The 23,329-nt window shown below is 44.1% G+C and overlaps 3 protein-coding genes across 3 annotated transcripts in view; 2 read left to right on the forward strand and 1 right to left on the reverse strand.

Annotated features, from left to right (window-relative positions):
• Positions 1-3,138, forward strand: part of ARG2 (arginase 2) — a 20,999-nt gene extending 17,861 nt beyond the window's left edge. Inside the window, exons 5-8 of the mRNA XM_054634577.2 lie at positions 118-212; positions 339-443; positions 1,694-1,830; positions 2,714-3,138. Of these exons, the coding sequence (XP_054490552.1) occupies positions 118-212; positions 339-443; positions 1,694-1,830; positions 2,714-2,919 (543 nt within the window). The 3' untranslated portion in view covers positions 2,920-3,138. The remainder of the gene's footprint in view (positions 1-117; positions 213-338; positions 444-1,693; positions 1,831-2,713) is intronic.
• On the reverse strand, positions 3,032-14,470 carry VTI1B (vesicle transport through interaction with t-SNAREs 1B). The gene is made up of 6 exons (XM_054634579.2): positions 14,025-14,470; positions 9,581-9,639; positions 7,763-7,954; positions 6,281-6,454; positions 4,277-4,338; positions 3,032-3,407 (listed from the first exon to the last, which is right to left on the reverse strand). Exons 1-6 carry the CDS (start codon positions 14,383-14,385, stop codon positions 3,311-3,313), a joined length of 945 nt encoding a protein of 314 aa, XP_054490554.2. The 5' UTR covers positions 14,386-14,470; the 3' UTR covers positions 3,032-3,310.
• A 197-nt stretch (positions 14,471-14,667) lies between these two features.
• On the forward strand, positions 14,668-23,061 carry LOC129121376 (retinol dehydrogenase 12-like). Its single transcript, XM_054634578.2, has 7 exons — positions 14,668-14,818; positions 15,437-15,555; positions 16,353-16,508; positions 16,792-16,896; positions 17,365-17,574; positions 19,399-19,588; positions 21,471-23,061. Exons 1-7 carry the CDS (start codon positions 14,739-14,741, stop codon positions 21,571-21,573), a joined length of 963 nt encoding a protein of 320 aa, XP_054490553.1. The 5' UTR covers positions 14,668-14,738; the 3' UTR covers positions 21,574-23,061.
• Positions 23,062-23,329: the final 268 nt, after the last annotated feature.

Here is a 23,329-nt window from a genome sequence, read left to right on the forward strand (position 1 = left end):
CAGAAGTTTCTCTATTTAGAGAGAGAAAGGATGCTATAAGTCAATACAAAGTTTTCAGGGAAGCATCAAATAGCATTTTGTTATTAAACTGACCTAATACCAAACCTTTGCCTGCAGGTACCACAACTTCCTGGCTTTTCCTGGCTAAAGCCCTGTCTTTCAGCATCTGATATTGTGTACATTGGTTTGAGGGATGTGGATCCTGCTGAGTAGTAAGTTGATTTAGATTAAACTATTTTTGTAAAGGCTGAATTAATAAGCTTGAAATCACATCCATAAGGGTTGCTAGATTTCAGCTTAAACCAGTAATGATGGTTTAAAAAAAATTATTTTCACAGTTATATTTTGAAGAACTTTGACATCCAGTATTTTTCCATGAGGGATATTGATCGCCTTGGAATTCAGAAAGTTATGGAAAGAACCTTTGAAAGACTGATGGGCAGGTAATGAACTATTATTTAATTTAAACTACTCTTGTTGAACATCTGCTTTCCTGAAAGTTATTGAAGTGAAGTCTCTTGATGTAGGGTGGCTGTACAGAACTGTGACAGCACCCAGTATACAGGGAGGCTCAGCACTGGAGCCATTTCACCGTTTTTGGCAGATGGCTGAGACAGGTTACCACTCACTACAGTTGTGGCTCTGTTTTATACTGTTTGGTTCTGTTAAGTAATTCTGCATTTCTGCAGTTTTACAAGATGCTTGAATCAACTCAGAGTGCAGTATACACGTTACACTTTTAAAAATACATACAGCAACTTGACAGTAACTTGAAATGAGCTGTTGGTATGGGAAGTGGAAGCTTTTCATGGCTTCCTCCTTGGAATTCTCACACATGATGTCCTGATGGTGGCTACCAGTGCCAGTGCAGCTGGTAAAGCTCACTTTAACTACTCCCTTACTGCAGTTCACTACTGCCACCTTTGTGACCCTTGTTCAAGTTTGGGGAGCCAGGTCAGGGAGCAAATCATGCTAGGAGCTGGGAGAGGGTCACTTAGAAAGGATAACCTCTGCCACAGGTTAGAACCTGTGCTGCATGCTGCTGTTTTCTAAAGGTGTGCTCACCCTTCCTAGCTGCAGCTGTGCCAAGTAAAGAAGATGGTAATCCAGATGCTTCTCCTTACTGAGCATCTGCAGTAGTTGGAAGAATGCAGTCTGCCACTTAAATAATTCATGTGAGTGACAAGCAGTGTCCAGTTTATTAAGCGCTGGCGTCAGCTGCAGATGATATAGTAAGTAACTAGCATTTTAGGTTTGGGATTATCCTTTACTACTTCAGCAGTTAGGCTACATGGCAGGGTTTGGATACAGCTTTTAAGTATTGACCTGAAAAATGCTCATCTTGATGAACTGTCAGTGAAATCCTTGAGCTCGGTGCTTCCTCCATCCTAGCTGCCATACACATCAGTGTTTCAGCCTTCACCCTGGCTTTCTGTACAAAAGGAGAAAAGGCTGGATTGTATCATACACTTCTCTACATCATCCCACTACGATGACAAATACCAGTTAAGATGGTTTGAACTAAAGTACTTATCTTCAACCAAATCCTCCCTGAGTAGATGCTTTTTTAATGTATATGAGACATGGTTCAAGGAGCTTGATGCTACTTTGCTGATTAGCCTAGACAGTAAGAAATGCACATAGAAAACATTTAAGGCTCTAAGATCGCTTTTCTTGTTTTATTCTGTCTCAGGAGACAGAGACCAATTCACCTGAGTTTTGACATTGATGCTTTTGATCCCTCACTGGCTCCAGCAACGGGGACTCCTGTTCTAGGTGGATTAACTTACAGAGAAGGCATGTACATCACGGAGGAAATACACAACACAGGTAGGAGCACCAGCAGTACGGGGCTAAGCGAGGACAGGACAAACTACCCAGAGCGCATACTGGTTATGTTTTTCTGGTATAAATAGATAGTAAGTGTAGTCAAAACAAAGATGCCTGCAAAGTCAATTCAGCCTTCAGTAAGGGAAAAAGAAGTCCTGTGACTGGGCAATTCCCTTGGTGTTGGAAGCATCTTAACCATCAACAGCTTCAGCTTAGCAAAAGAAAATACACAGTATGTTAATAGCTAATGTCAAAAATGTGTAATACTGTTCCCTAATCCTAAACACATGAGGAGAGATGTGAAAATGGGCATCTGGATTACAAAAATGGGTGCAAACAATCTTAAATAGTTTCAAGTTCCATTCTAGGATTCAAGACTAATAAATCAAGCTTTCATAAAATATACTGCAGTTGATTCAATATATGAGGACTTTTCATCTTATTACCATCAAGTTTTTATTTAATATGTTTAAACAATATTATTTGCAGTAAAAGAAGGTTAAAAAAATCCCAACCAGACAATAGTCTATAGATTCGTGAACAGGATAGCAAAAGAATATGAGGTGAGACTACCCTCATTTTTGGACTAGGAGAAAAAATGTTCCTCTCATAAATGTGTATGGAACATCAAATGTTTTTCCTGTATGCTGAAAGCACGAGTGAGTGAGGTAGTGACAATGTAAGAAAGAACGAAATTAAAAACACAAATTTGCATCTGAGAACGAACTTCATCCCTTGAGTGCCAATCTTACTTGTCTAAGGGGTAGAGCAGGTCACAAACCCAAATACCAGACTTGCTACAATGAATAAAAGGCTGCAAACAAAACCGTGCAGAAGACTGTACCCTTTGTCAGAGTAACAAAGCTGCCAATCATTTTCACAGGAATGCTTTCAGCTGTAGACATGGTTGAAGTCAATCCACTGCTGGGAGCTTCTCAAGAGGCAGTGAAAGCAACTGCTCGCCTTGCAGTCGATGTGATAGCGACGTGCTTTGGGCAGACAAGGGAAGGAGCACACATTGCTTTTGATGAACTCCCAACACCCAGCTCTCCAGATGAATCTGACAGTGAAGAGCAAGTGAGGATTTAAGAACCCATGTTGGATATATTGGACACTACAGAGCTCTGCCGAGGCACTTGAGTGGATAGATTGTCAACACTTGGCAAATACTGTTAACATCTCAGTTTTTAAATAAACTAGCTTTTCCATTGATCAGTGGCTACTTTATTACATAGCAAGATTTATTCATTTAGTTAAGTATATACAAAATGAGACAATAAAATATTTATTACCTTCTTATTAATCTTACCAGTAGTTCAAGCCTGTTTCTTTTTACTCCCATTCTCTGTCTTTCAAGTGTCAGTACAGTTTCAGTTCAATGTGCTGTCTCATGACTCAGTTCAACCCTCAGACAGTCAAAGGGAGCAGACAGCCCATCCTATTCCTCAGCAGTGGAAAAGCTCATCTTGATCATGAAGGTTCATTTCTTGCGAAAGAACTTGTAGTAGACCACACCTCCTAGGATGGCCAGTTCCAGGATGATGATAATTGATAGCAGCAACTTATTTGTGGTTATTCTAGAGTTAAAAAATAAAAATCCAAGGGTGGTTTTTTTTTTAGCTTGTTTATGAAAGCATATTCTAGATCCAGATCCCCATCTTCCCTTCCCTCTTTCAGTGAGACCACACTGTGCTTTTCAAAAAGCTCTTAACAAGCAGAAAGGGCCAAACTCAATAGTTCGCTACTCATGTTTTCCTGGAAATCCTGTTTGAATCTCCTGTTTCAGCAGTAGTTCTGTTCCTCTTCCCCTGTCTCACAGAAGGCAGATCATTGCTCTATATGTGCCCACTCCTTCAGTCAAGCAAAGAGGAAAACAATACCTGGAGTCCTGTGCTAAAAACCCTCATGGTGGTGCTTTTACTTGGAACTATGTTGCTGAAGGAAAACTAAAATCTCAAAATAATAAAGTACTTTTACTACTGAAAACTAGACAGTTATCACAACTTCCTTTGGCAATAGGCATAAAGGAAAGGTTGTGAGGAGATAAGTACCTGCTGGGAATACAATCTATGAACTGGGTTTTTAAGGCTAATTAAACAATACAGCTAAACTGCAAATCCACTTAAACCGCCAAGGTTTTAGCCATCAAAATCATACATGGTCCAGCTCAAGAGTGTCTCATGGGCCAGCCTAGGACTAACTGCTCTAGGGCATTGGTGTGGACTAAACTGATTAGTCTGTGTCATCAGGCATCTAACCCACCCAATGCTGCAGTGATTTATGGCACAGCCTTTCCCAACCTGAATGAGGGGCATCTGAAGGCACCATGAGCAAGTCACTGTAACTTGCTTCTGTCCTCACCGTGGTTTGGATGGTTAAAGACCCCACATCACCCTGACCAAACAGCACACAGTCAGTGCTGTTCAACAGCCTGTACACCACTCACCTCCGGGACATCGAGCGCAGAATCTTGCGACTCTTGCTCAAGTTCTCACTGGTATTCACCAACTGAAGAGAGGCAGAAGTTACTCGTCAGTTAAACAAACACACATCAACTCTGGAAAGATGCATGTGAAAACAGCTGGTGTTGAAATGCTGCAATGATTTACAGGACAGGATGACCACGTCCTCTCAAAATTGAGACACAGCACTGTTTTCTACCCACAACAGCAGCTGGAAGCATTGCCTCTTTTTCAAAGAGAAATTAAGACTTTTCTGTATACTTTCCCTTAGATACATACAAAGACATGCAATCTGAGACCACTTTCTGCCTCTTTAATTAATATACAAATATCAGAAAAGTGGTATTAACTTCTTTCATTAAGTTTCATTTCTGTTAACACCAGAAGAAAGTGATACTGATGTGTTCACCCCAGTGCATATCAAAGTGTTTGAAATGCTGCTCAAGTTCTATCAAAGAAAGAACTGTGTTGCACTCAGAGGTCTAAGTGACCCAGTGGGTACAAGCTCTGAGCTGTTAATGGATAATCCATTTCAGCTTTGTATTGCCCAGAAATGAACTGCCCAGCATACCCAGTCAGCTATTAAGAAACATGCAATTAAGTGAGGTTATAGACAACTAAAAAAGCTGCTGCATCACAGACACAATTCATGATGCATGGCCACTGGTCTCCAGGTAAGATTTCACTATTCCACTTCCAAACATTCTAAGAAGTGAAGGGTAAGCCAGGTCACTTATATCATAGACACCTGCCTGCACAATTTCTCTGTAGTTTAACACATTGCCCTCAACTGCAAAGCTGCTTGTATGTTTCTTTGCACTGAGATGGACTGGACAAAGCTGGGAAAAAAACTATCAAGGCCATTGGGAGCTTAGTAGATTTCCAATCTTCACTATGAAAGAACAAGAAGAAAGTCTGCTTCCAGTTGGAATGTGTGGTTCACACAATTCCACAATTCGTTGCCTAAGAGGCTCATAATAGAAGTCACAGACCCTGTTTAGTGATGAACACAGCAGTGATGGGTTAACAGTTGACTCAATGATCTTTGAGGCCTTTTCCAATCTAAACAATTTTATGCTTCTGTGAATGATCTGTTGAGAGACTGTGATGCCTGAAGGACTGTAATACTTTTTATCAGTTGAAGGACAAAAACTATACCTACAAATCTTAAGATCAATTTCCTTTCCTGCTTTCTAACTCAAATTTTGGAACAGGACAAATCAAATTCTGACTGAAATTACAGAACTACTTAAACGAAAAAGCTACAGATTTTGTTGCAATGAGTAGAAAGAACTCCCAAAAGCAGGGGTATGCTTTTTGCTTTGGCTGAATGGGCTTATTTGCCAAACTAGGTGTTCCCTGAAGTCACTCACCTAAAAGCTTTACACTCAGGATCCCTTGCACATACAGTAAAACCCATCAGTTTGTTAGTTCAAAAATCAAATTGTCAGTTTTGCATACGTGTGTAAACAAAACAAGTGAATTAGTTTTTGAAGCTTTCACAGCAGAAGCAGAGCTTTTTGAACCAAGGATGAGGAATAGACAACTTGTCTGGCATTTTCTCCCTCCCTGCAAATATTGGAAAGCTAGTAATTAAGTAATTACTCTTCTACTAAATTTAATTTAGTTACAAAAACTTGCTAACTGTTTCCAAAATCTCAACTTTAACTAGTAATCTAGTCACAAGGCAACCCCTTATAATCTGCAACTTTTTCAGTAATGCTATTTTTTCTAGCAGATCTATAGGTCTAATCTCCCATTTTGCACAGACACAGCAGCAGACGTTTTACCACCACGCTTTGAACCCTTCTACAGCAATTACTTGTCTTTTATGAGAACAAATAGAAATGTGGCAGCCTGAGCTTGGTCTGTAGAGCTATCCAATCGGATGACTATGCCTTGGAAGGTCCCTGAGAGTAACTGGTGGCATAGAGTTCCCAGTAAGCAAGAGCAGACTGTTTCAAAGCAATGCCCAGTTTCCTGCTCACCCTGCTCTTGGTGCGCTCCAGCTGCTCCCGCTGCTCCCCGAGCTCCTCGATGATATCCGTGCCGATCTGGTCGGTTTCGGCAGCGATCCGGTGCGAGCGCTCGATGCTCTCGCTGGCTCGGTTCAGACTGTCTGTGCCCTGGAGCAGCAGCACTCTCTGGGACTGCAGGTTAGTCTGAAAAATAATGGATGCTTAACTATTAAGCACAAAGACAGAAGTATTAGGCTTGTGACATTAAAGTTAGAATGTGACTCCATAGGCCATCCATTTGTATTAGCTGTACGCATTCCTTACGTTAACTGATGCAGCCTGGTTAATTTTGGCCGAGCCTTGTTCACCTTGTAAGATTATGACCAAATCTGGTTAAATCTCTAAAAAGGATACAGCACTGAAGAGTTAAAACAGTTCCAAAAAGCTGTCTTTGTAACAATTTACTTTTCCATCAAAGAACATTTACATAAAAATAGTACCTTTCTTTTCCAGATGCTAACTTTTACTTCCATTCACATCTAAAGTCAGCCTTCACAGTTGGTTGCCAGGGAAATCTTTAAGAGTTTACAGTCAAAAGGATTAGGAACAAACAGCACTAACAGATGGACAGCTAAGTAACAAAGATCCTCTTTTCATGCCAGTAGCCTGGTCTAGAGGATAAGGAATGTTTGCCGACCTTGGGGTCAGAAGGTAGCTCAAAATAAAGTGTTTTCTTAAGCTTCAGAAAGTCTAATCTATCACCCTTGCTCTCAGGTTTTAGAGTAATCAGTCAAGAGGAATCAAATGCAAAAATTTCCCAAGCTGCAGCAGAAGGAAATACTTAACAAAGAACCCCCCTCAAAACTGGCCTCATCTAAGGCAAAAAAATGAAAAGCCCACCTCTGTACAGATGACAGCACTTTGAAGACAATAAGGAGATTCAGTCTCACTAGCTCAGATATCTCTAAGCCTATCTGGTAAACAAGAAATTGGTGTACTTTTTGCATTGTGGCAGCAAAATCATAGTGAAAAAAAGTGCTAGAGAAAAAAATCCTTGTATTTTCTTGAAATTATTTACACTAAGATTGCTTAAAAGATAATTCTACCAAAGAACCTATACAATACATGATTCATGCTTTGCTAGTTTTGGAGATCAGAACTAGGTGAGTTAACCTTTTTATCATTAAGAAGCATCACTTCTGTGTTTTCCCTTCTGTAGGAAGGGCAACCTGTGGAATGATTAAACGAAGAGTTTCAGTACAGAATGTTGCGCAAATTACTAACCACGTGTCTTTCAATGAGTTCCATTTTGATTACATTCCTATCTTTGTTTTAAACAGAAAAACTCTCCTCTGAGTTCCCTGAGATATTCATGTTACATGCACAGAGATATACAGGGACTTATAAAAGCACAGAGGTAGCTTAAAGTAGAAGCACTGTAAGCAATGCATCTGCAATAATGCTCTTGCACCATCACAGCATAGTCAGATCAAATTTACATCTAATCCTTACACTCTGTTCATTTTCTGTGGCAAAGATTCCATATTTTGTATCGCCTTGGTTTCCACGGCCCAACCCCAAATCTGTGCTTCTCATATCCCTCTGGAACATGGACAGGTCTCTTCTGTAGGCTCGGATTTTGCTCATCATTTGGTTGCGGAAAGGCACAGGAGCGTACTTCAGCTCTTCCTCCATTTCCCGCAGCTTCAACAAAAGAAAGCAAACAGAAGATGTTTATTCTTTAAAGCACCAAATCCATGCTTAGCAGCTGCCATACTCAAAACTCAACACCAGATGAAAGGATTCACATTTGTCTTGGACTGGCTGAGGGGGATAACCCTAAACCCCACACCCCATCTAGTATTGAGTACACCACGCTACCCAATGCTGTTGAGCCCATGTGTATTTTCACATACACAGCACTGCAATAAAAAAAAAAAAATTCCCAAGCTTAAATGCTTGATTTTCTTTCCATAAAATATCACTCTAAATTTTAAAATTTGCAATTCTCACTTTCTTATAGTTTAAGCATTTATAGGATGGGTATCAGCTTTCTATTACATCTGTGCAAAGAGACAGAATCATAGTATGGTTTGGGGTTGAAGAGACCTTGAAGATCACCTCGTTCCAACACTCCTGCCATGGGTAAGGGCACCTCCCACTAGACCAGGTTGAATGCTTCCAGGAATAGGGCATCCAGGGACATCACCCTGGTGGAGCATCACCTGGGACTCCACCTGACTGCTCTGACTTTTTCAAATGCCATGGACAGTAGCTTGGCAAGTACATAAGCCAATTCCCTCAGGACACTGTGATGCATCTCATCAGGTCCCATAGATGTAGTATGTTCAGGTTTCTCATGTGCTCATGAACCTGGTCATCCCCTAAAGGAAGGAATTTGCTCCCATGGTCCTGGCATGGCAGTCCACTAACCCAAGAGATGTGGGAAAAGAGGTTACCATTGAAGATTGAGGTAAACAAGATGTTGAGTACCTCAGCCATCTCCTCATTCAGATCTATTGCATGGGTAGGCACAGCACTAAATTCAGGCTCTGAACATCCAGGCTTGGCAACTTGAGTTACAATCTGCAAGCCCCAAGATTCTGGATGCATGAATTTTCACATTAACTTCTGGTGACAGTTGTAACAAATTCAAAATGCTTAAAGCTGTATGCCACCATGAGCTCTCACAGAGGGAGCTCCACATCTCATACATCACCACCTAGAGGTACCAGTCAATAAACCCCAGTAAGTTAGGAGAATAATGCATCATGTTCAGCTGTGACTAAAACACAACCTAACAAACTGCACACTGAAATATGAAAAGAAAGCTTAATTCATAATGTCTTGTTTTAATAGACAAGTCACATGGCTTTTCTGGTGCTGTTCCATATCACCTGCTGTCCAGCAAGCCTTTACACTACTACAGAAAGATCAGAGAGGCTAAGACCAACATGCAAAAGACAGTAGTGCAATAAAAAACCCCAGGCAGCAGATTCTCTACATGCCTGCCCTAAAACCTCTAGCAATTTTAATTGCACCTCCACTGCTCTACCATTTTCAACAAAGTGAAGGCAGTTATCAAAACTGAGCATTCAAAAACCCCTCAAAAAACATGTAAGAATATGTGTCTATATTTTTGTATCCATATAAGTATACACAACTGTCTTATCAAACACAGACACACCTATCAGATCAATTCTCAAACAGTAAAAAACTTAAACTCCTGCCTGCCAGAACAGGATCCATAAAAAAGTAATATTTTAAGTGCTGTCCTTTTTAAGGCAGCAGTCTTCCAGCCCTCAGGAAGGCCAGAAGCCCCACACTCACTGTCTCGTTGGCTTCACGCTGCTTCTCATCGAATTCTCGAACCAGTTTCTTCTTCTCCTCTGGGAAAGTAAAAGCAGGATGTCAGATAAACTACAGAGAAATGACAACAGAACTCCAGCTTAATCCATTAAAAACAAGGAAGCTGCCACAGACAAGGAAGCTGGCTGCAGAGTCCCAGGTCAAAATTTATCTCAAATGGGAACAGCTTGTTCTTATGACAACTTTTCAGATGGGAGTGGGGCAAGAGAGCAGAAATTGCTCTTCCAAATGCTGAACACTGCCTCTGGTAGACAAAAGAAGTAATTGTTCAAATATTTTTCTGACCTACTGTCCTTCAATGTCTACTGACAAAATTGCATATTGAAAGAACAGCAAAGAAGACACTTTGGTAAAGAACTCATAAATACATTTCTTATTTTTTGGAAACACTTGGCAAGATTACTGAAGGCTGAAACTACAATTTGGATTTGAACAGAACATCAGGTCAATCTACATTCCCAAGCGAGACCTGAAGGTCCTGCCAGATCTGGCACTCTGCATTCCCGTGGTCATAAAGTACACAGGATAAGCATTCCAGAGTTCTCTGAGATAAAAGATGCCACCAAGGTATCACCTCAAGTTCACAGACTAAAGCCCAAACACTTCCCTCTTGTGGAATGACATGAATCAGCCAACAACACTAGATATTTCAGTTGCTTGAGACAGCATTTTAGCCAGATCTGTGTTCCTAGGGCTTTGGAGACCAAAGAATGGGTTTCACTGCTGTTACTCTATTTTTAAACAAAAGGCCTGTTATTTTTCATGTGTTAAAAAACTATCATATCTCTCTAACATCCACCATCAATGAAAGTCTAAATCCAAAACTTTCCTTATCTCAACTGAGCAAAAAACACATGTTCTGCAATCTTTTGCAAAAGCACTGAAGATGAACACTAGAGGACTGTTGTAGACTACTGCAAACAAAATGAAATTCTATCAGAAATCTGATAACTATGCACCTAGCTTAATTCACTTCTTTCCAAAGAGTATTATTCAGTCTTAAACAAAATTCTAAGCAGAAGAAAATGTAGACTGCCATCTTGGTAAAACTCCTCCAACTTGATTAAAGACAAAATTACACACAACATTATAAAAACATCATTGCAGTTAAAAACCTCACTTGATAATGCCTTTTGGTAAGCACAGTCATCTGCAAAAGATGTAGCTTTTAAACCACTGAGATCTCAACAGAAGATAAGAAAAAACTTGGCGTGTTCAGAACATTGGTATATAGCTCCTCTCACATATACAACACACCTAAACTGTAGGCTTTCCTTCTCAGTCCAAACTCGGATTAAGCCCAGAATTTCAACTGTGGAGAACTTAAGAGAGAACTAAAACCCATCTTCTGAAGAAGTAGCTGTGGTCTCACATAGCACACAGAATTATTACAGACTAAGCTACATGATGACTGTTAATACACATCAGCTGATATCAGGAAATGCTGTTTCACATCCCAATTTATTCAGGAGGAAATGCTGACTAAAGAGGTTCTTAAATACACTCTCCTCAACCTCCTCCATGATTTGCCACCATATACATTTGTGCTGATGCCATTGTTTGTGCAGCTGGGTTACAAGTGAAATCGTGGATATGAACTGTGGAAAAACAGCCTTTGGAAGTCAGTAATTTGTTTCATACAGGTCATTTCTCTAATATGATTCAAGCAGTGCCCTCTTACACCCACTTTGCTGTTTCAAAGTCATGGAAACCCATCACAGATTTGGAAAAGTAGCATTTCCCTGCTTTGTTTCTCCTGTGCACACTAATAAGATGCTGCACTTGTGAGCTTGCAGCCAAAGAAATGCCAGCTTCCAAAAGGCATAGAATCATAGAATGGTTCAGGTAAGCCAAGCAGCAATAGCTTGAGACCTTTTTGTCTACAGGCCAGCAAGAAATCCAGCAATGTGGCTTGAAAACGTTCTACTGGACGTGGCTGGAATCCAGAAACACCAAGATACACTGAGAGGTTCACCTGGTGTTGCTCTGCATTGAACCACAACTCAAAGCACAAGGACAGAACTCTAAAATGCTGCAGCAGTGCCTGTGCCACGGCAGCATTACCCACATGCTCATCAACATTTAACAGATTTATTTCCAATCAGTTACCAAGAGATTCAGTTGGAAAGTACAGCTAACTGAATTCATGTAGAGGAAAAGACATGATTTGCAACATATCCAGGCTGCTTCCCCTTTGTCATCTTGTTTATATAGAGTGAAACAGCATTTCCAAACCTCTTCCCCTCAAAGATGTCCCAAGAACTACAAGTTTTGTGTTGCTTTTGGAGCATGTGAATTGTCTTAAAAGAGTATTCCAAGGTCTCTTCTATCACTTCCTGAGTATTTCAGGATCAGATAACTCAAAAAATAAATTTATATTCCCCTCCTCCTAAGTACAAGAAGCAAACAAAGAACATTAGGAGAGTGGAATGACTCTACCAGACAGACAAATTCCTAAATATTAAACTCTCTTAGAAACTTTCAAAAAATAGAGCCAGGACTTTTGCAGCAAAAAAAATTTAAAGAATAGAACAGTTGTATTAATATTCTTTAGCATTCTTTAGCAAATTCAACTTGCAATTATTTACAATCTATTGAAAAAAATCCCAGGTATTGCAAAACCAGCTGCTTCTAAATACTCCATTTCAGCCCATGGCTTAGACTTCATTGCTCGTGCATACCACAGTGTCAAGGAGACCTGACAAAGTTTTTCTTAACCAAGAAACTGATCATGCTCATTTCTATAGGAAAATAAGGATTTCTACTAGAAAAGGTATTCTTCTTTTAAGTTTTTTATCCTTGTTGACCACTACTGAAATTAAGTCAGGTTTGCAAGTTGTCATTTGCAGGTTTCAGCCCCTTTCTTGTACCAAACTTCCTGGAAATGCTGATGACAAGGACTGTGACCCTGAATTTGACTCATTATTACATAGAAAGCCAGGTAAGAAACAGGACGTTAAGTGTTTCATGCTCTGTGCAGACTGGTATTTTCTGAACAAATTGTCTTTATGACTTTACACAAAACTGATCAACTGTGGGAGAATGAACACTACAGCAGAGCATGGCTGACAGCCCTTGCCCATCACTGGGGTACAAAACCTGAGCTGAACTGCAGCAGCTCATGACAGCCGTGGATTGTGGATTACATTTCTCATGGGAAGGGTTCAATCAGAAGCATTGAATGACGCTGGCAAAATTCTCCTTGTGGCATTGCTTCCCTTTCTGGTTCTCAGAACACTGCAGAACATTGCCAAGCATCAAGGGCTAAATCAGAAGCACAGATCTTTACAGAGGAGTGTTTTGTCAGAGCATTTTACCCACTGATGTGGTATAAAGAATAGCTGTAAAACCAGGCTGTGTTCTAATACAACTTAGTGTGGCTAGAATGATAGGTTTTCTCTATTTTGTGAGTACACAGTGCACAAACCAGACTTTTAAAACAGTCATTTAAAGTGCAAACATTCTCCGACAAATCTCCAGATGCTTCTGGGGAGTTCTGACAATAAAAACCTGCTTCTGTTTCTGCCAATGAGGTTTTAAATGTGAATCCAACATAGCAAATTAAGAAAAGGGGGGACAAGAACCCCAAACCCCCAAAAGTGCTGCAATTGTTACAGAACCACAGAATCAATTAGGCTGGAAAAGACCTTTGCAGTCATCAAGTCCAACCTGACCTAACAGCACCTTGTCAACTAGACCATGGCACTGAGTGCCACATCCAGTATTTCCTTAAACACCTCCATGGGGGGGGACTCGACCACCTCCCTGGACAGCTCATTCCAGGGTCTAATCACCCGTTCAGCGAAGAAATTCTCCCTAATGTCCAACTTTAACTCCTCCTGGTGCAGCTTAAGACTGACAGACTCTTGTCCTGTCCTTGGTTGCCCGGAGAAGAGGCCGACCCACAGCTGGCTGCGCCTCCTTTCAGGAGGTTGTGGAGAGCGAGGAGGTCACCCCTGAGCTCCTGTTCTCCAGTTCAAATAGAAACAGCGTGGAATAGCATCCAAATAACAACTCCTCCTCAGAGACTGATGCTGTGAACCTAGCACGGCACTGCTTGCCAGTGGAGCTGAAATTTGCCAGAGCATAGGAGCTCCAGGGCAGTGAAGCCACACACCTGCAAAGCCACCAGGCCACGGCAGCAGCTGAAAACACCACACGGCAGAGTCACCCGCCTCCTCCCTGCAAGCGCCTACCAGAGCGACGTCCCCAATCCCCACAGCTGCAAAGCCCCCCCACAAAGCCTTGAAGGGACGCTGCCTTCCCAGCTGCTCGAACACGCCAGGCTAACGAGAAGCACCCCAGCACTCCTGCCACGGCCCCGCAGCCGGCGGGGCAGCCCCGGCCGGAGGGACCGCGGCCCCGCCCGGCCCCGAGAGACGTCCACTCCCCCTCCCCGCCTCACCGGCCGCGCTGCCCCGCAGCCGCTCGGGGACGGCCCGCAGGTCTCCGTGCAGCCCGCGGAAGATCTCGTGCAGCCGCTCCAGGTGCTCCGAGGACGCGGAACCTCGGCCCGCCATGGTCCCACAGCCCCCGGCCCTGCCCCGCCCGGCGCTTCCGCCGCCGGGGCCGCCTCGCGCACTGCCTGCTGGGAGCTGTAGTCCCGGCGACGCGGCCATGCCTGCCCCGCGCGGGGGCGCTCGTCCGCCGCCGCCACGGAGCGCCCCGGGCCGGCAGCCCCGATGCGACCCCGGGGCTCCCCGGTACCGGCGTGACCCGCCGCTGCCGTGCTGCTCCCAGGCCGGGGCGCCTGCCCATGTGTACATGGCTGCATGCCCCTTGCCAGGGTTAATGACATGAACCTCAGCGGGGAGTTGTAAAAATGTGTTTCAAACGCCACTGCCGACAGCCGCCGCTGCGCTGTGTCTACAGACATTTCTCGGCTCCTTAATTGAGGAGCGCGTTTCAGAATGTTTCGAGGGACCCAGATCGGAGTAAGAAGCAGGGGGCAGCTGGCATACCCGCAGGTACTCCCGGCGGGGGCGCGGCCCGGCAGTGGAGGTGTGGCGGTGCGGTTGTGGGCGAGGCCAAGGCGGGAGGGGCGGAGGCGGATCCAAAGGGGCGGGCGGAGGCTGCCGGGAGTCGCGCGCTGCCGGTGCGTGGGTAGCTGGCGGCAGCGATGCTCAACTGCTGGGAAGCCGTGCTGGGCGCCGCCGTCTCCGTCCCCGTCTTTCTTTTCGTGGCAGCGCCCTACATCAGGTGCGTCTTACCGTGCGCAGCCCCTGCCCTTCGCGTATGTTCAGCCCCGCAGAGCGGCGCCCGTGTGTGTCTGTGTGCGTGTGGCGGGAGCGCGAACAGCGGGAATCCCGTTCTGCAGCCCGCGCTGGGGTCGGAGCTATTCCTGCCTGCCCAGCTCCAGCGCCCCGGTGACACTGCCACGCTGCGGGGCTCGCTCAGCCCCGACGCCGCCCGCCGCGTTCCCCGGGCTCCATCCCGGCACCGGCGCGCTCACGGAAGCGCGTCAGGGGGCGGGGCCCACGTTCTCCTCAGGGCGCGGCGGCGCAGCCCATTGGCCGAAAGGCCCCGGGGCGCGCGGCAGCAGCCAATGGGAGCCGTGGCCCCACTTGACGCACGGACGGGGCGGGGCCCGGGGCGGGGCCGCGCTCGGGAAAGCGCGGGGGATTGGGGGGCGCGGTGCCGGTGTCCCGGTCGCGACAGGCTCGTGACCAGTCGCTTCAGGGGGGGCGCCCGTGACTCCCTGGGGCCGGGGCGCAGCGGTGAGCCCGAGTGTTGATGCGAACCCCCAGGCTCTGGGTGCTCAGCCCCGGACGGGGCCCGCTGAGGCGACAGAAGTGACTGGTGCCTCCCCTCTTGCAGGCGCTATGTCGCTGGAGGACGGTGTAAGTCGACAGCAAGGCTGGAGGGGAAGGTGGTGATAATCACAGGAGCCAACACAGGCATCGGGAAGGAAACCGCCAGAGACCTCGCACGAAGAGGCAAGTGCAGGCATCCCTCTGCAGCCGGAGCGGCTGTGCCTTGTGTCAGTAGCCCCTTTTCTGGACCTAAGGAAGACGTGTTGTAGGCTTATATTGAACTAAACTGGATTCCAGAGTTACTGCAGATGAGCCCAAGTGCTGTTCCTTCCGAGGCTGTAACCACTGAGGTGCGAGTTCCCAGTTCCTTAACTGTTGACATTGCTTAGACTCCAAAAAGTCAAAAAGTTCCTTGTGGAATGAAAATGTGTTGCAATGCAACTGATTTGAGAGGACTGGGGAAGTTCCTGGACTCTGCTTGTATGAAGCTGGGAAATGACATAGGTCCACCACTGTGTGCTTTAGTTATATTTCAAGCTAATTTGATGTAAATGTTATTTGGCTAACTGGTAAGAAGATTAAACTACCTGTTCACAATCCATTTAGGAATTACTCTGGCTGGAATCCATCACCTTTATGTGCTCTTGGCATGATGTTCCCATTATAGAGGCAGATAACAACCCTATCATACCATTGTTGTTGTATGCACTCCTGACCTGGGAGAACATGGACAGAGGCACGTTAAGATGTGCATTTGCGTGGTCTGAAATCATCTTTCAGCAGGACTGTAACTCACACTTGAGTGGGAAAGGCTTTGTCTCTTCCAGCCACCCTCCTGACTGATGCTAGTTCCCTAAAGAAACAATATATTGTTTGTAATTGCTGGGCATGGTCAGCCTGCTTGTCGTAGCCTGGATCATCCAGTGTGCTCCAGTGATCTCAGTTCCTGTTCCTATTGTTCCCCCCTCCTCTCCTTGCAGGTGCAAGGGTAATTATTGCCTGCAGAGACACAGCAAAGGCAGAAGCTGCAGCCAGTGAAATCCGAGCTGAGACAGGGAACCAGGAAGTCATTGCGAAAAAACTGGACTTGGCTGATACTAAGTCTATCCGGGAGTTTGCTGAGAGATTTCTAGCAGGTACAGTCTCTAGATTCTTTTTTTTAGTGAGAATATTTTGCCAAGGACTGCTGTCTGTTCTTCTAACCATTGCCAAATCCCTGCCCTGCTTGTCTCTGTACCTCTTGGGTGCTGTGGTTCATAGCAGGGGCTGGTCAGATGCCAGGAGCTAGTTTGTGGTAGGAGATGTATCCTTTTTTTTAAGGTGATGTAGCTGCAAGTCAGACAGCAAGGGGTGACTTCTGCTACTTTCTTGTCTGCATTCTCTGTTCCCTTGTTTAAGGATGTCTGTTGTTTCTTACAGAGGAGAAGGAACTCCATATTCTCATTAATAATGCTGGGGTAATGTTATGCCCTTACTCCAAGACTGCTGATGGCTTTGAGATGCAGCTGGGAGTCAATCATCTTGGTAAGGCCTGTGGAAGCATGTTTGCACTCAATATGGAATCATAGAATCATCAAGTGGTTTGGGTTGGAATTGCCCTTAAAGATCAACTTCTAACATGGACATCTGTTGCAAAATGCCAAAGGAAAATCCTGCTGTCAGATTTTCTCTTCCTCATTCTTCCTTTTACAGAAAGGATGGAGGGCTAGAGTCGAGAGTTCTGGAGATGCAATGTGATGTATTTGTGTATCGTGGATCCAGTTTAAGTATCTGTAGGTGTTACCTGGGACATTTTGAAATGTATGACAGCTCCAGCTTTTTGAAGATGAGGAGCAGAACTTGAAGGCCCCAGAAAAGTGTAGATGTTAATTCAGGGGAATTGATCAGAAATTTTCTTTTTGCTGGACTTGAAATGAGGGCAGCAGCAAGATACCACATATAAGCAAGCAGGGGAGCCCTTCCCAGAAGGATGACCTTTTGTCTCCCCCCTAGGTCATTTTCTCTTGACCTTCCTCTTGCTGGAGCGTCTGAAGCAGTGTGCCCCCGCCCGCATCGTGAACGTGTCCTCACTGGCTCACCACGGCGGGCGAATCCGCTTCCATGATCTGCATGGGGAGAAGAGCTACAATCGCGGCCTTGCCTACTGCCACAGCAAACTGGCCAACGTGCTCTTCACCCGGGAGCTGGCCAGGCGCCTGCAAGGCAAGTTCCAGAGGCAGGAGGGGTGTTTGTCTGCTTGGCTTTCTGAGCACTGTGGATGGGGAGAGTGGGTTGAAGAAAGGGCTGCAAATCGTCTATGCAGAAATTGGATGGTTTGAGGCAAATGTCACTGAGAGCTCTTTGCAGGAAGAAAATATCTCCTGTCTGTGGAACCAAGAGACTTACAAGACAGATTGTCTTTAAAACAACAGGGTAGAGGAGTTTAGTAGGTTAGCATGTCTCATTTTTCTGTGGTGCTTGTCAAATACTAGCTGCATCCATGCAGACAGTTGTGGTATGTGGATGGAAGCTGGAAACAGAGCCACAGCTGCAGTCTACAGTAGAAAACCTAATGCACACTCAAGCTGCCTTAAAGGTTAATGGTCCGTAGAACAGTATAAGATTAGACAGTACCTTGTAACACAACATCTGTCACAGTTGTGTCATTAAGTCCAGTTCATAAACTTAAGTAGTACTTATTTACTACAGAAGCAGTGTCTTCCCCAGGAAATTACTATTAAAGTCAAAAGAGGCAGGTGTTCTCAAAAGCCTGCTGGAAACTGCTACTGGTTTAGCACTCAGGCCCCCTAGCACTTTGTTTTGCAGAAGGCACATAGTGACTCCTGTGTTTAGAAGGGAGCAGGGGATGCTCCAGTGCCATGGATGAATGATTTAAACTGCTTCAAGAATCACCATCAAATGTATTATTAGCAAAAGTGTTTTTAACCTGATGTCATAAAAGGGTGACTTAACAAGTATGATGGCAAAGTCACTCTGTTACTTACATGGAAGACACATACAAAGGAAAACTGATTTAGAATTAAGTTAGAATGATTCATACTGGACTAGAAACACACTGTGTAAGGAAGACCCTCCTGTTGAATCACAAGGCTCAGCATGGTGCTTTTTGAACTCCTTAGGGAGCCTAGGTCCAGTTTGAGTTTCAGACTTGGACAATTTATTTGTAATGGAATTATCTATACAAAGTTTATAATAATCATTACTGAATAGCTACACAGACTAGTAATGTTTCCTCAGTATTAGTTCAGCAGTCACTTACCAAGGATTTGTTGCTAGCAAATGGCCTCTCTGCCTTGCTTAAGGAAGGCTCTCAGTCTCAGGTACGAAATCTCAAACCTTGAGAGGCATCTCTGCTCCAGGGTTGTTACCTGCTGTGCAGTCCAGTTGCAGCTTGAGCTGAGGTTCAGCTGGGCTCATCCAAAGGTTTGCTGTTGGTAAAAGGTCTCTGCCTTGAGGAGCAGCCTTGAGAGGTGAGCCAGCTCAAGGGCAGACTGTCACCCTGCAGTCAAATCTCCTAGCAGGGAGAGCTCAGAGAAGGTTTATTTAGGCTATAATATTTATGGAATGGAGTGGTTGGCTTGTAGTCAAATTACATACAGTGGGAAAGGTACACAAGACTCAGTGCATCCACAACCTTATTTGTTCCTGGATAGAAAAGTATTGGAAAAGCCATGTGCTACTTGTGTGAACTGCCTGATGGGTGTTCCAAATGCATGTGCACTGATACTCACTGGCCTCTGTGGATTTCCTAGAGGAGTTCTGGCCCGTTTACAGCTCACACCTTTACCTTCTTTGGAGCCTGTACCAAACTACTGCTGATTTGGCTAAGAGGTGAAGTGTATCTATCACATCCAGCATGCAGTAACTACAGAGGACTGCACTTACTCTCTGTATCAAAGGCTACTTAAAGGACTCCTCCTTTAAGTTATAGAATATCTACAGGTAGAATTGAGGAGTATATTACCCTTCTTTTAAAGACACTTTGATCCATGCAGATTTGTCCTGGACTACTTTATTTTGCCATAGGCACTAAAGTCACAGCAAACGCTCTCCATCCCGGGTCTGTCTATTCGGATCTGGTCCGGCACTCATTTGTAATGACCTGGATGTGGAAGATATTCTCCTTCTTCTTGAAGACACCTTGTGAAGGAGCTCAGACCAGTATCTACTGTGCAGTAGCTGAGGAGCTGGAGTCTGTGACAGGACAGTATTTCAGGTGGGTTCAAGCTGATGAAGTGACACTCTGTGGAAGGCAACTTGGTTGGCTGAGGAATATGGGACTTACTGTCATTGTTCATTATGAAGGGACCAGGTAAGAGGCTGTCTGGTAAGACTGAGGGTGACAAATAGAGCATTACCCCTTTCAGGTCTGTTGCAATCATGTTAGAAGAAACACCCAATCTGTGCAACACTTCATACAATAGCATGTCCTTTAGTGCTAGAAATATTAATGTACTGAAAGTGCAGGAATGGCTGTCACATGCTCAGAGCTGTAATGCTGACCTGCCTAACACTTGGGAAAATCACTTTTCAGTAGAACTGTGTAGTTAATTAGGTCACTTCAGTCAATTCTGGGAAGACACTTCATTTCCCTTCGTAGTTTTACACCACTGGAGCAGAAGGGCCTGTGCTCTCAGGGAGCTGGGAGAGCTGATGGAGCTGCAGAGACAGGTGAGATTTTCAGGTCTGGCATGTGACCAAATAACTTTATCCTCCAGAGTGATAGACCCACCAGCTGGGAGGGACTCTTGCTGGGCTGTTTGTCACACTGTCATGGAAATGGTCTTGTTTAGTTCCCATTACAAAACCTGTTATTTTTTTACTTCTTTGACTCATTCCCGAACTCTACATTGTTCTCCTTTTCCCATCACCAAAAACCACAGCCCAGAGCAGTTTCAAGTCATCATCATTCTATATTTGAAGACTGCTATTTGAACAGATTCCCACAGATATGTCTGCCAGCTTCCCACTGCATGTAGAGCACTGTAACAATACTGGTTTTTGGGAACAAATATGAAAAGTTGTGGGGTTTTTTCCTCCTCCCTCACATGGATGCTGTTGGAGCCATTGTGTCTTTACAGAGCTTTCTTCTTGTGATTTGTGACCAGATTAGTCTCTGTAATGACATCATTGCCTGATCTTCATTTAGGAGTTAGTACCATCTTAATCAGACCTGAATATATAAATAGACATCTTAAGTCTTTTCTGGCTGTCTGTCTTGGGATAAAAATGAAGCGTTGATGTCCTGAAGTACAGAAAACTGGTAGAATTTAAACTCATTTAAAAAAAGGACTTTTGGACCTGGTGGGAAATGAGAATTGTAAATCACAATTTACAATGGACTAGCCTAGAATCCTTTTCACTTTCCAGGCTATAGAGTATAAAACACAAGTGTAGACATTAAGAAAAAAATTTGCATGCCACAGTGAGACAGGTGGGAGTCCACCAGTCATTTCAGGCATATTAAAGACTCCATCTATAAACACTGAGCTGAATGGAAACCTTACAAGATGCCCTTTCTTCTGTGCTCTTAAACTCCCAAGTTACTGCAACATTACAGTTGAGAACACTGGACCTCTTTTCCAGACTGAATGCTTTCTGATTGGAGAAGAAAGGAGCACAGTTCAAATGATAATGGAAAGGGGGTAACCATACATGGTTATTACAGTGTTATTCTTGGGCATATAGTGGGATAAATAATTTAGAATGAAGGGCTGTTTTGAGTGACTTTTTTGCAGTGTATTTTTAGGAAATGTGCTCCTGAAGAGCTCGGTTAGAGCCTATGTGCCTTTTTAGTGGTATTAATAAGAATGCACACTAGTGAGGTTTCTTTAAAAGTTGAGACAACAGATAGAGCTACACTTGCTTGCCAGTTCTTGGTGCCATTGGGAGAGATTCTTCCTTAGCTAGTTGGAAAGAAATCTTTCTCATGGTGGCTTAGCACCAACACTTGCTCATTTGCTGGATAGCTCCCACCATTCTTTAACTAGTCTTGAATTAAGCTGATAGAGAGCAACTCCCTAATCTTAACACAGACGTTTCAGTGTACTAATGTAGATTTTAGACTTTAAAGAATTAGAAGAATGTTTTTCTTACAGCGATTGCCAGCCAGCGTATGTATCTCCACGTGGTCGGGATGATGAGACGGCAAAGAAGCTCTGGAGCGTGAGCTGTGAGCTCCTTGGCATCCAGTGGGACTGAGCTGCACCAAGAGTGTCCCTGGCTCGGCCCAGCAAAGCTTCTCCAGGGAACAGCACTGCTGAGAGATCTCAAGAGTACAACACTGATACTGCAGCTGCCCTAAGGATGGCTCTGTGGGCACAACATAATTTGAATTTCTGGAATATTACACTTAAAGGATTGAGATTTGTAAGCAATCAGTCCCTCTTCCTAGCTGGCGAATTAGAGCACCAATGCAGGGAACAACCTGCTTGTTATCTCATACAGCAGCTCGAGGCTGTGGTTCTCTGGCTTCAGAATAGAAAGGGAGGTTGCAGTATTAGGTTTAGATTATGAAGTAACAAGGCATTACTTTAAATAAAGTTTGGTTGTTTTTTTCCCTAACAGCAATAGTAATAAGGTAGGACTCTAAACTTATGAATTTAGTATGACTCTAAACTATGAGATTACTTTCAGTTCCTACCCTTTGAATTGGCAGAGCAAAAATACTTTGGGATATTAGATTTTCTGGAAAGTTATGCAGTACTCTTTAGCACACAAAAACAGGTCCTGGCCTTTTTGTGCCAAGCATTAGGTAAAGTATTTTACATGGAATCACTTTCTCTGCATGCTCTGTAAGAAGCTGGACCCTAGCCACTGAGGTATTGTGGCCCTTAATACCCACTGATTGCAGTAGGTTTATTGGGGGTTGGCAAATCTTCTGAGAACCCAGGTTTTGGTACAGGTGACTAGGAGGTTAAAAGCTGCAGAAGGGCTGCAACTGTGCACAGACAAGTTTTTTAAAAAATCAGCATCTCTCTCATGAAGCATTGAACAAAGATGGTGTAAAAGTTGTCACAGTAAACCCCCCAGCTGCACTTTAAATGACTTTAGAACCTAGAAAATAGAGCAGAATGAACAAGGAACATCTCAACCATGTAAAAAAATATTAAACAACTTCAGCTGAGACTTTAGCTTTAAATGACACCAAACTTCCTAGAGCTAGATAGCTGAAGCAGGAGGCAGGACTATCTTGGTATTATGGTCAAGCTGGCTCCAGGACAGGAAGGTAAGACTTGCACAGAAATCCTTGTGTCTGTCTACCCAGCAGCTACAGGGCAGGCAGTGCCTGGCTGCCAGCCAGGTCTGCCACCCTGCCCCTGCAGGACCACACAGCTTGCACTTCCACAAAGCAGCTGCCTCAGGCCACACAGCTCTGGGACTGCTCCCTTGGAAACCCAGTGCTATGTGAGTGCAAATTGCTGGAGTGCAATCCATGATCAGAGATTATTTCTGAAAGAGTTAAGCAGTCAGAAACCAAGTGCCACAGCTCATAGGATTATCTTCTGCTTCTGAAAAAATGCCTGGAAGTTTTTGGACTTGCATATGAACCTGCCACTGTGACCAACTGCCAGTTTTGGAAAACCAATGCTAATTTTAATTCTTCCTGTCTGGATGCTGCCTATGCAGATGAGTCCTGTGCTACCTCTGAGCAATACTAAATAAAGCCATTTTCCTTTTACAACTGGACCCTGTATCTTCTTTCAGAAATACTGAATCAGTTTACTTGGTGTTGCTGTTATCTGCACCTGCCTCACTAATGTAGAGAATTCAGTCCAGGTAGCATTTTAAAAAGTTCCTTTGTCTCTCCCCGTCACTCTACTTTTTTTCGCCCCTCCCTCTTTGTGCTGCATCCCAATGATGAAGCTAAATCCACAACTATAATGTAGCAGTAGAATGTTACCTACCACTGGAGCCTTGGCTTGCTTTCTGTGTGTCATTCTCTGATCTTGAAAGT

Source organism: Agelaius phoeniceus, chromosome 6 (genome assembly GCF_051311805.1).
Source record: "Agelaius phoeniceus isolate bAgePho1 chromosome 6, bAgePho1.hap1, whole genome shotgun sequence".
Lineage (NCBI taxonomy): Eukaryota > Metazoa > Chordata > Aves > Passeriformes > Icteridae > Agelaius > Agelaius phoeniceus.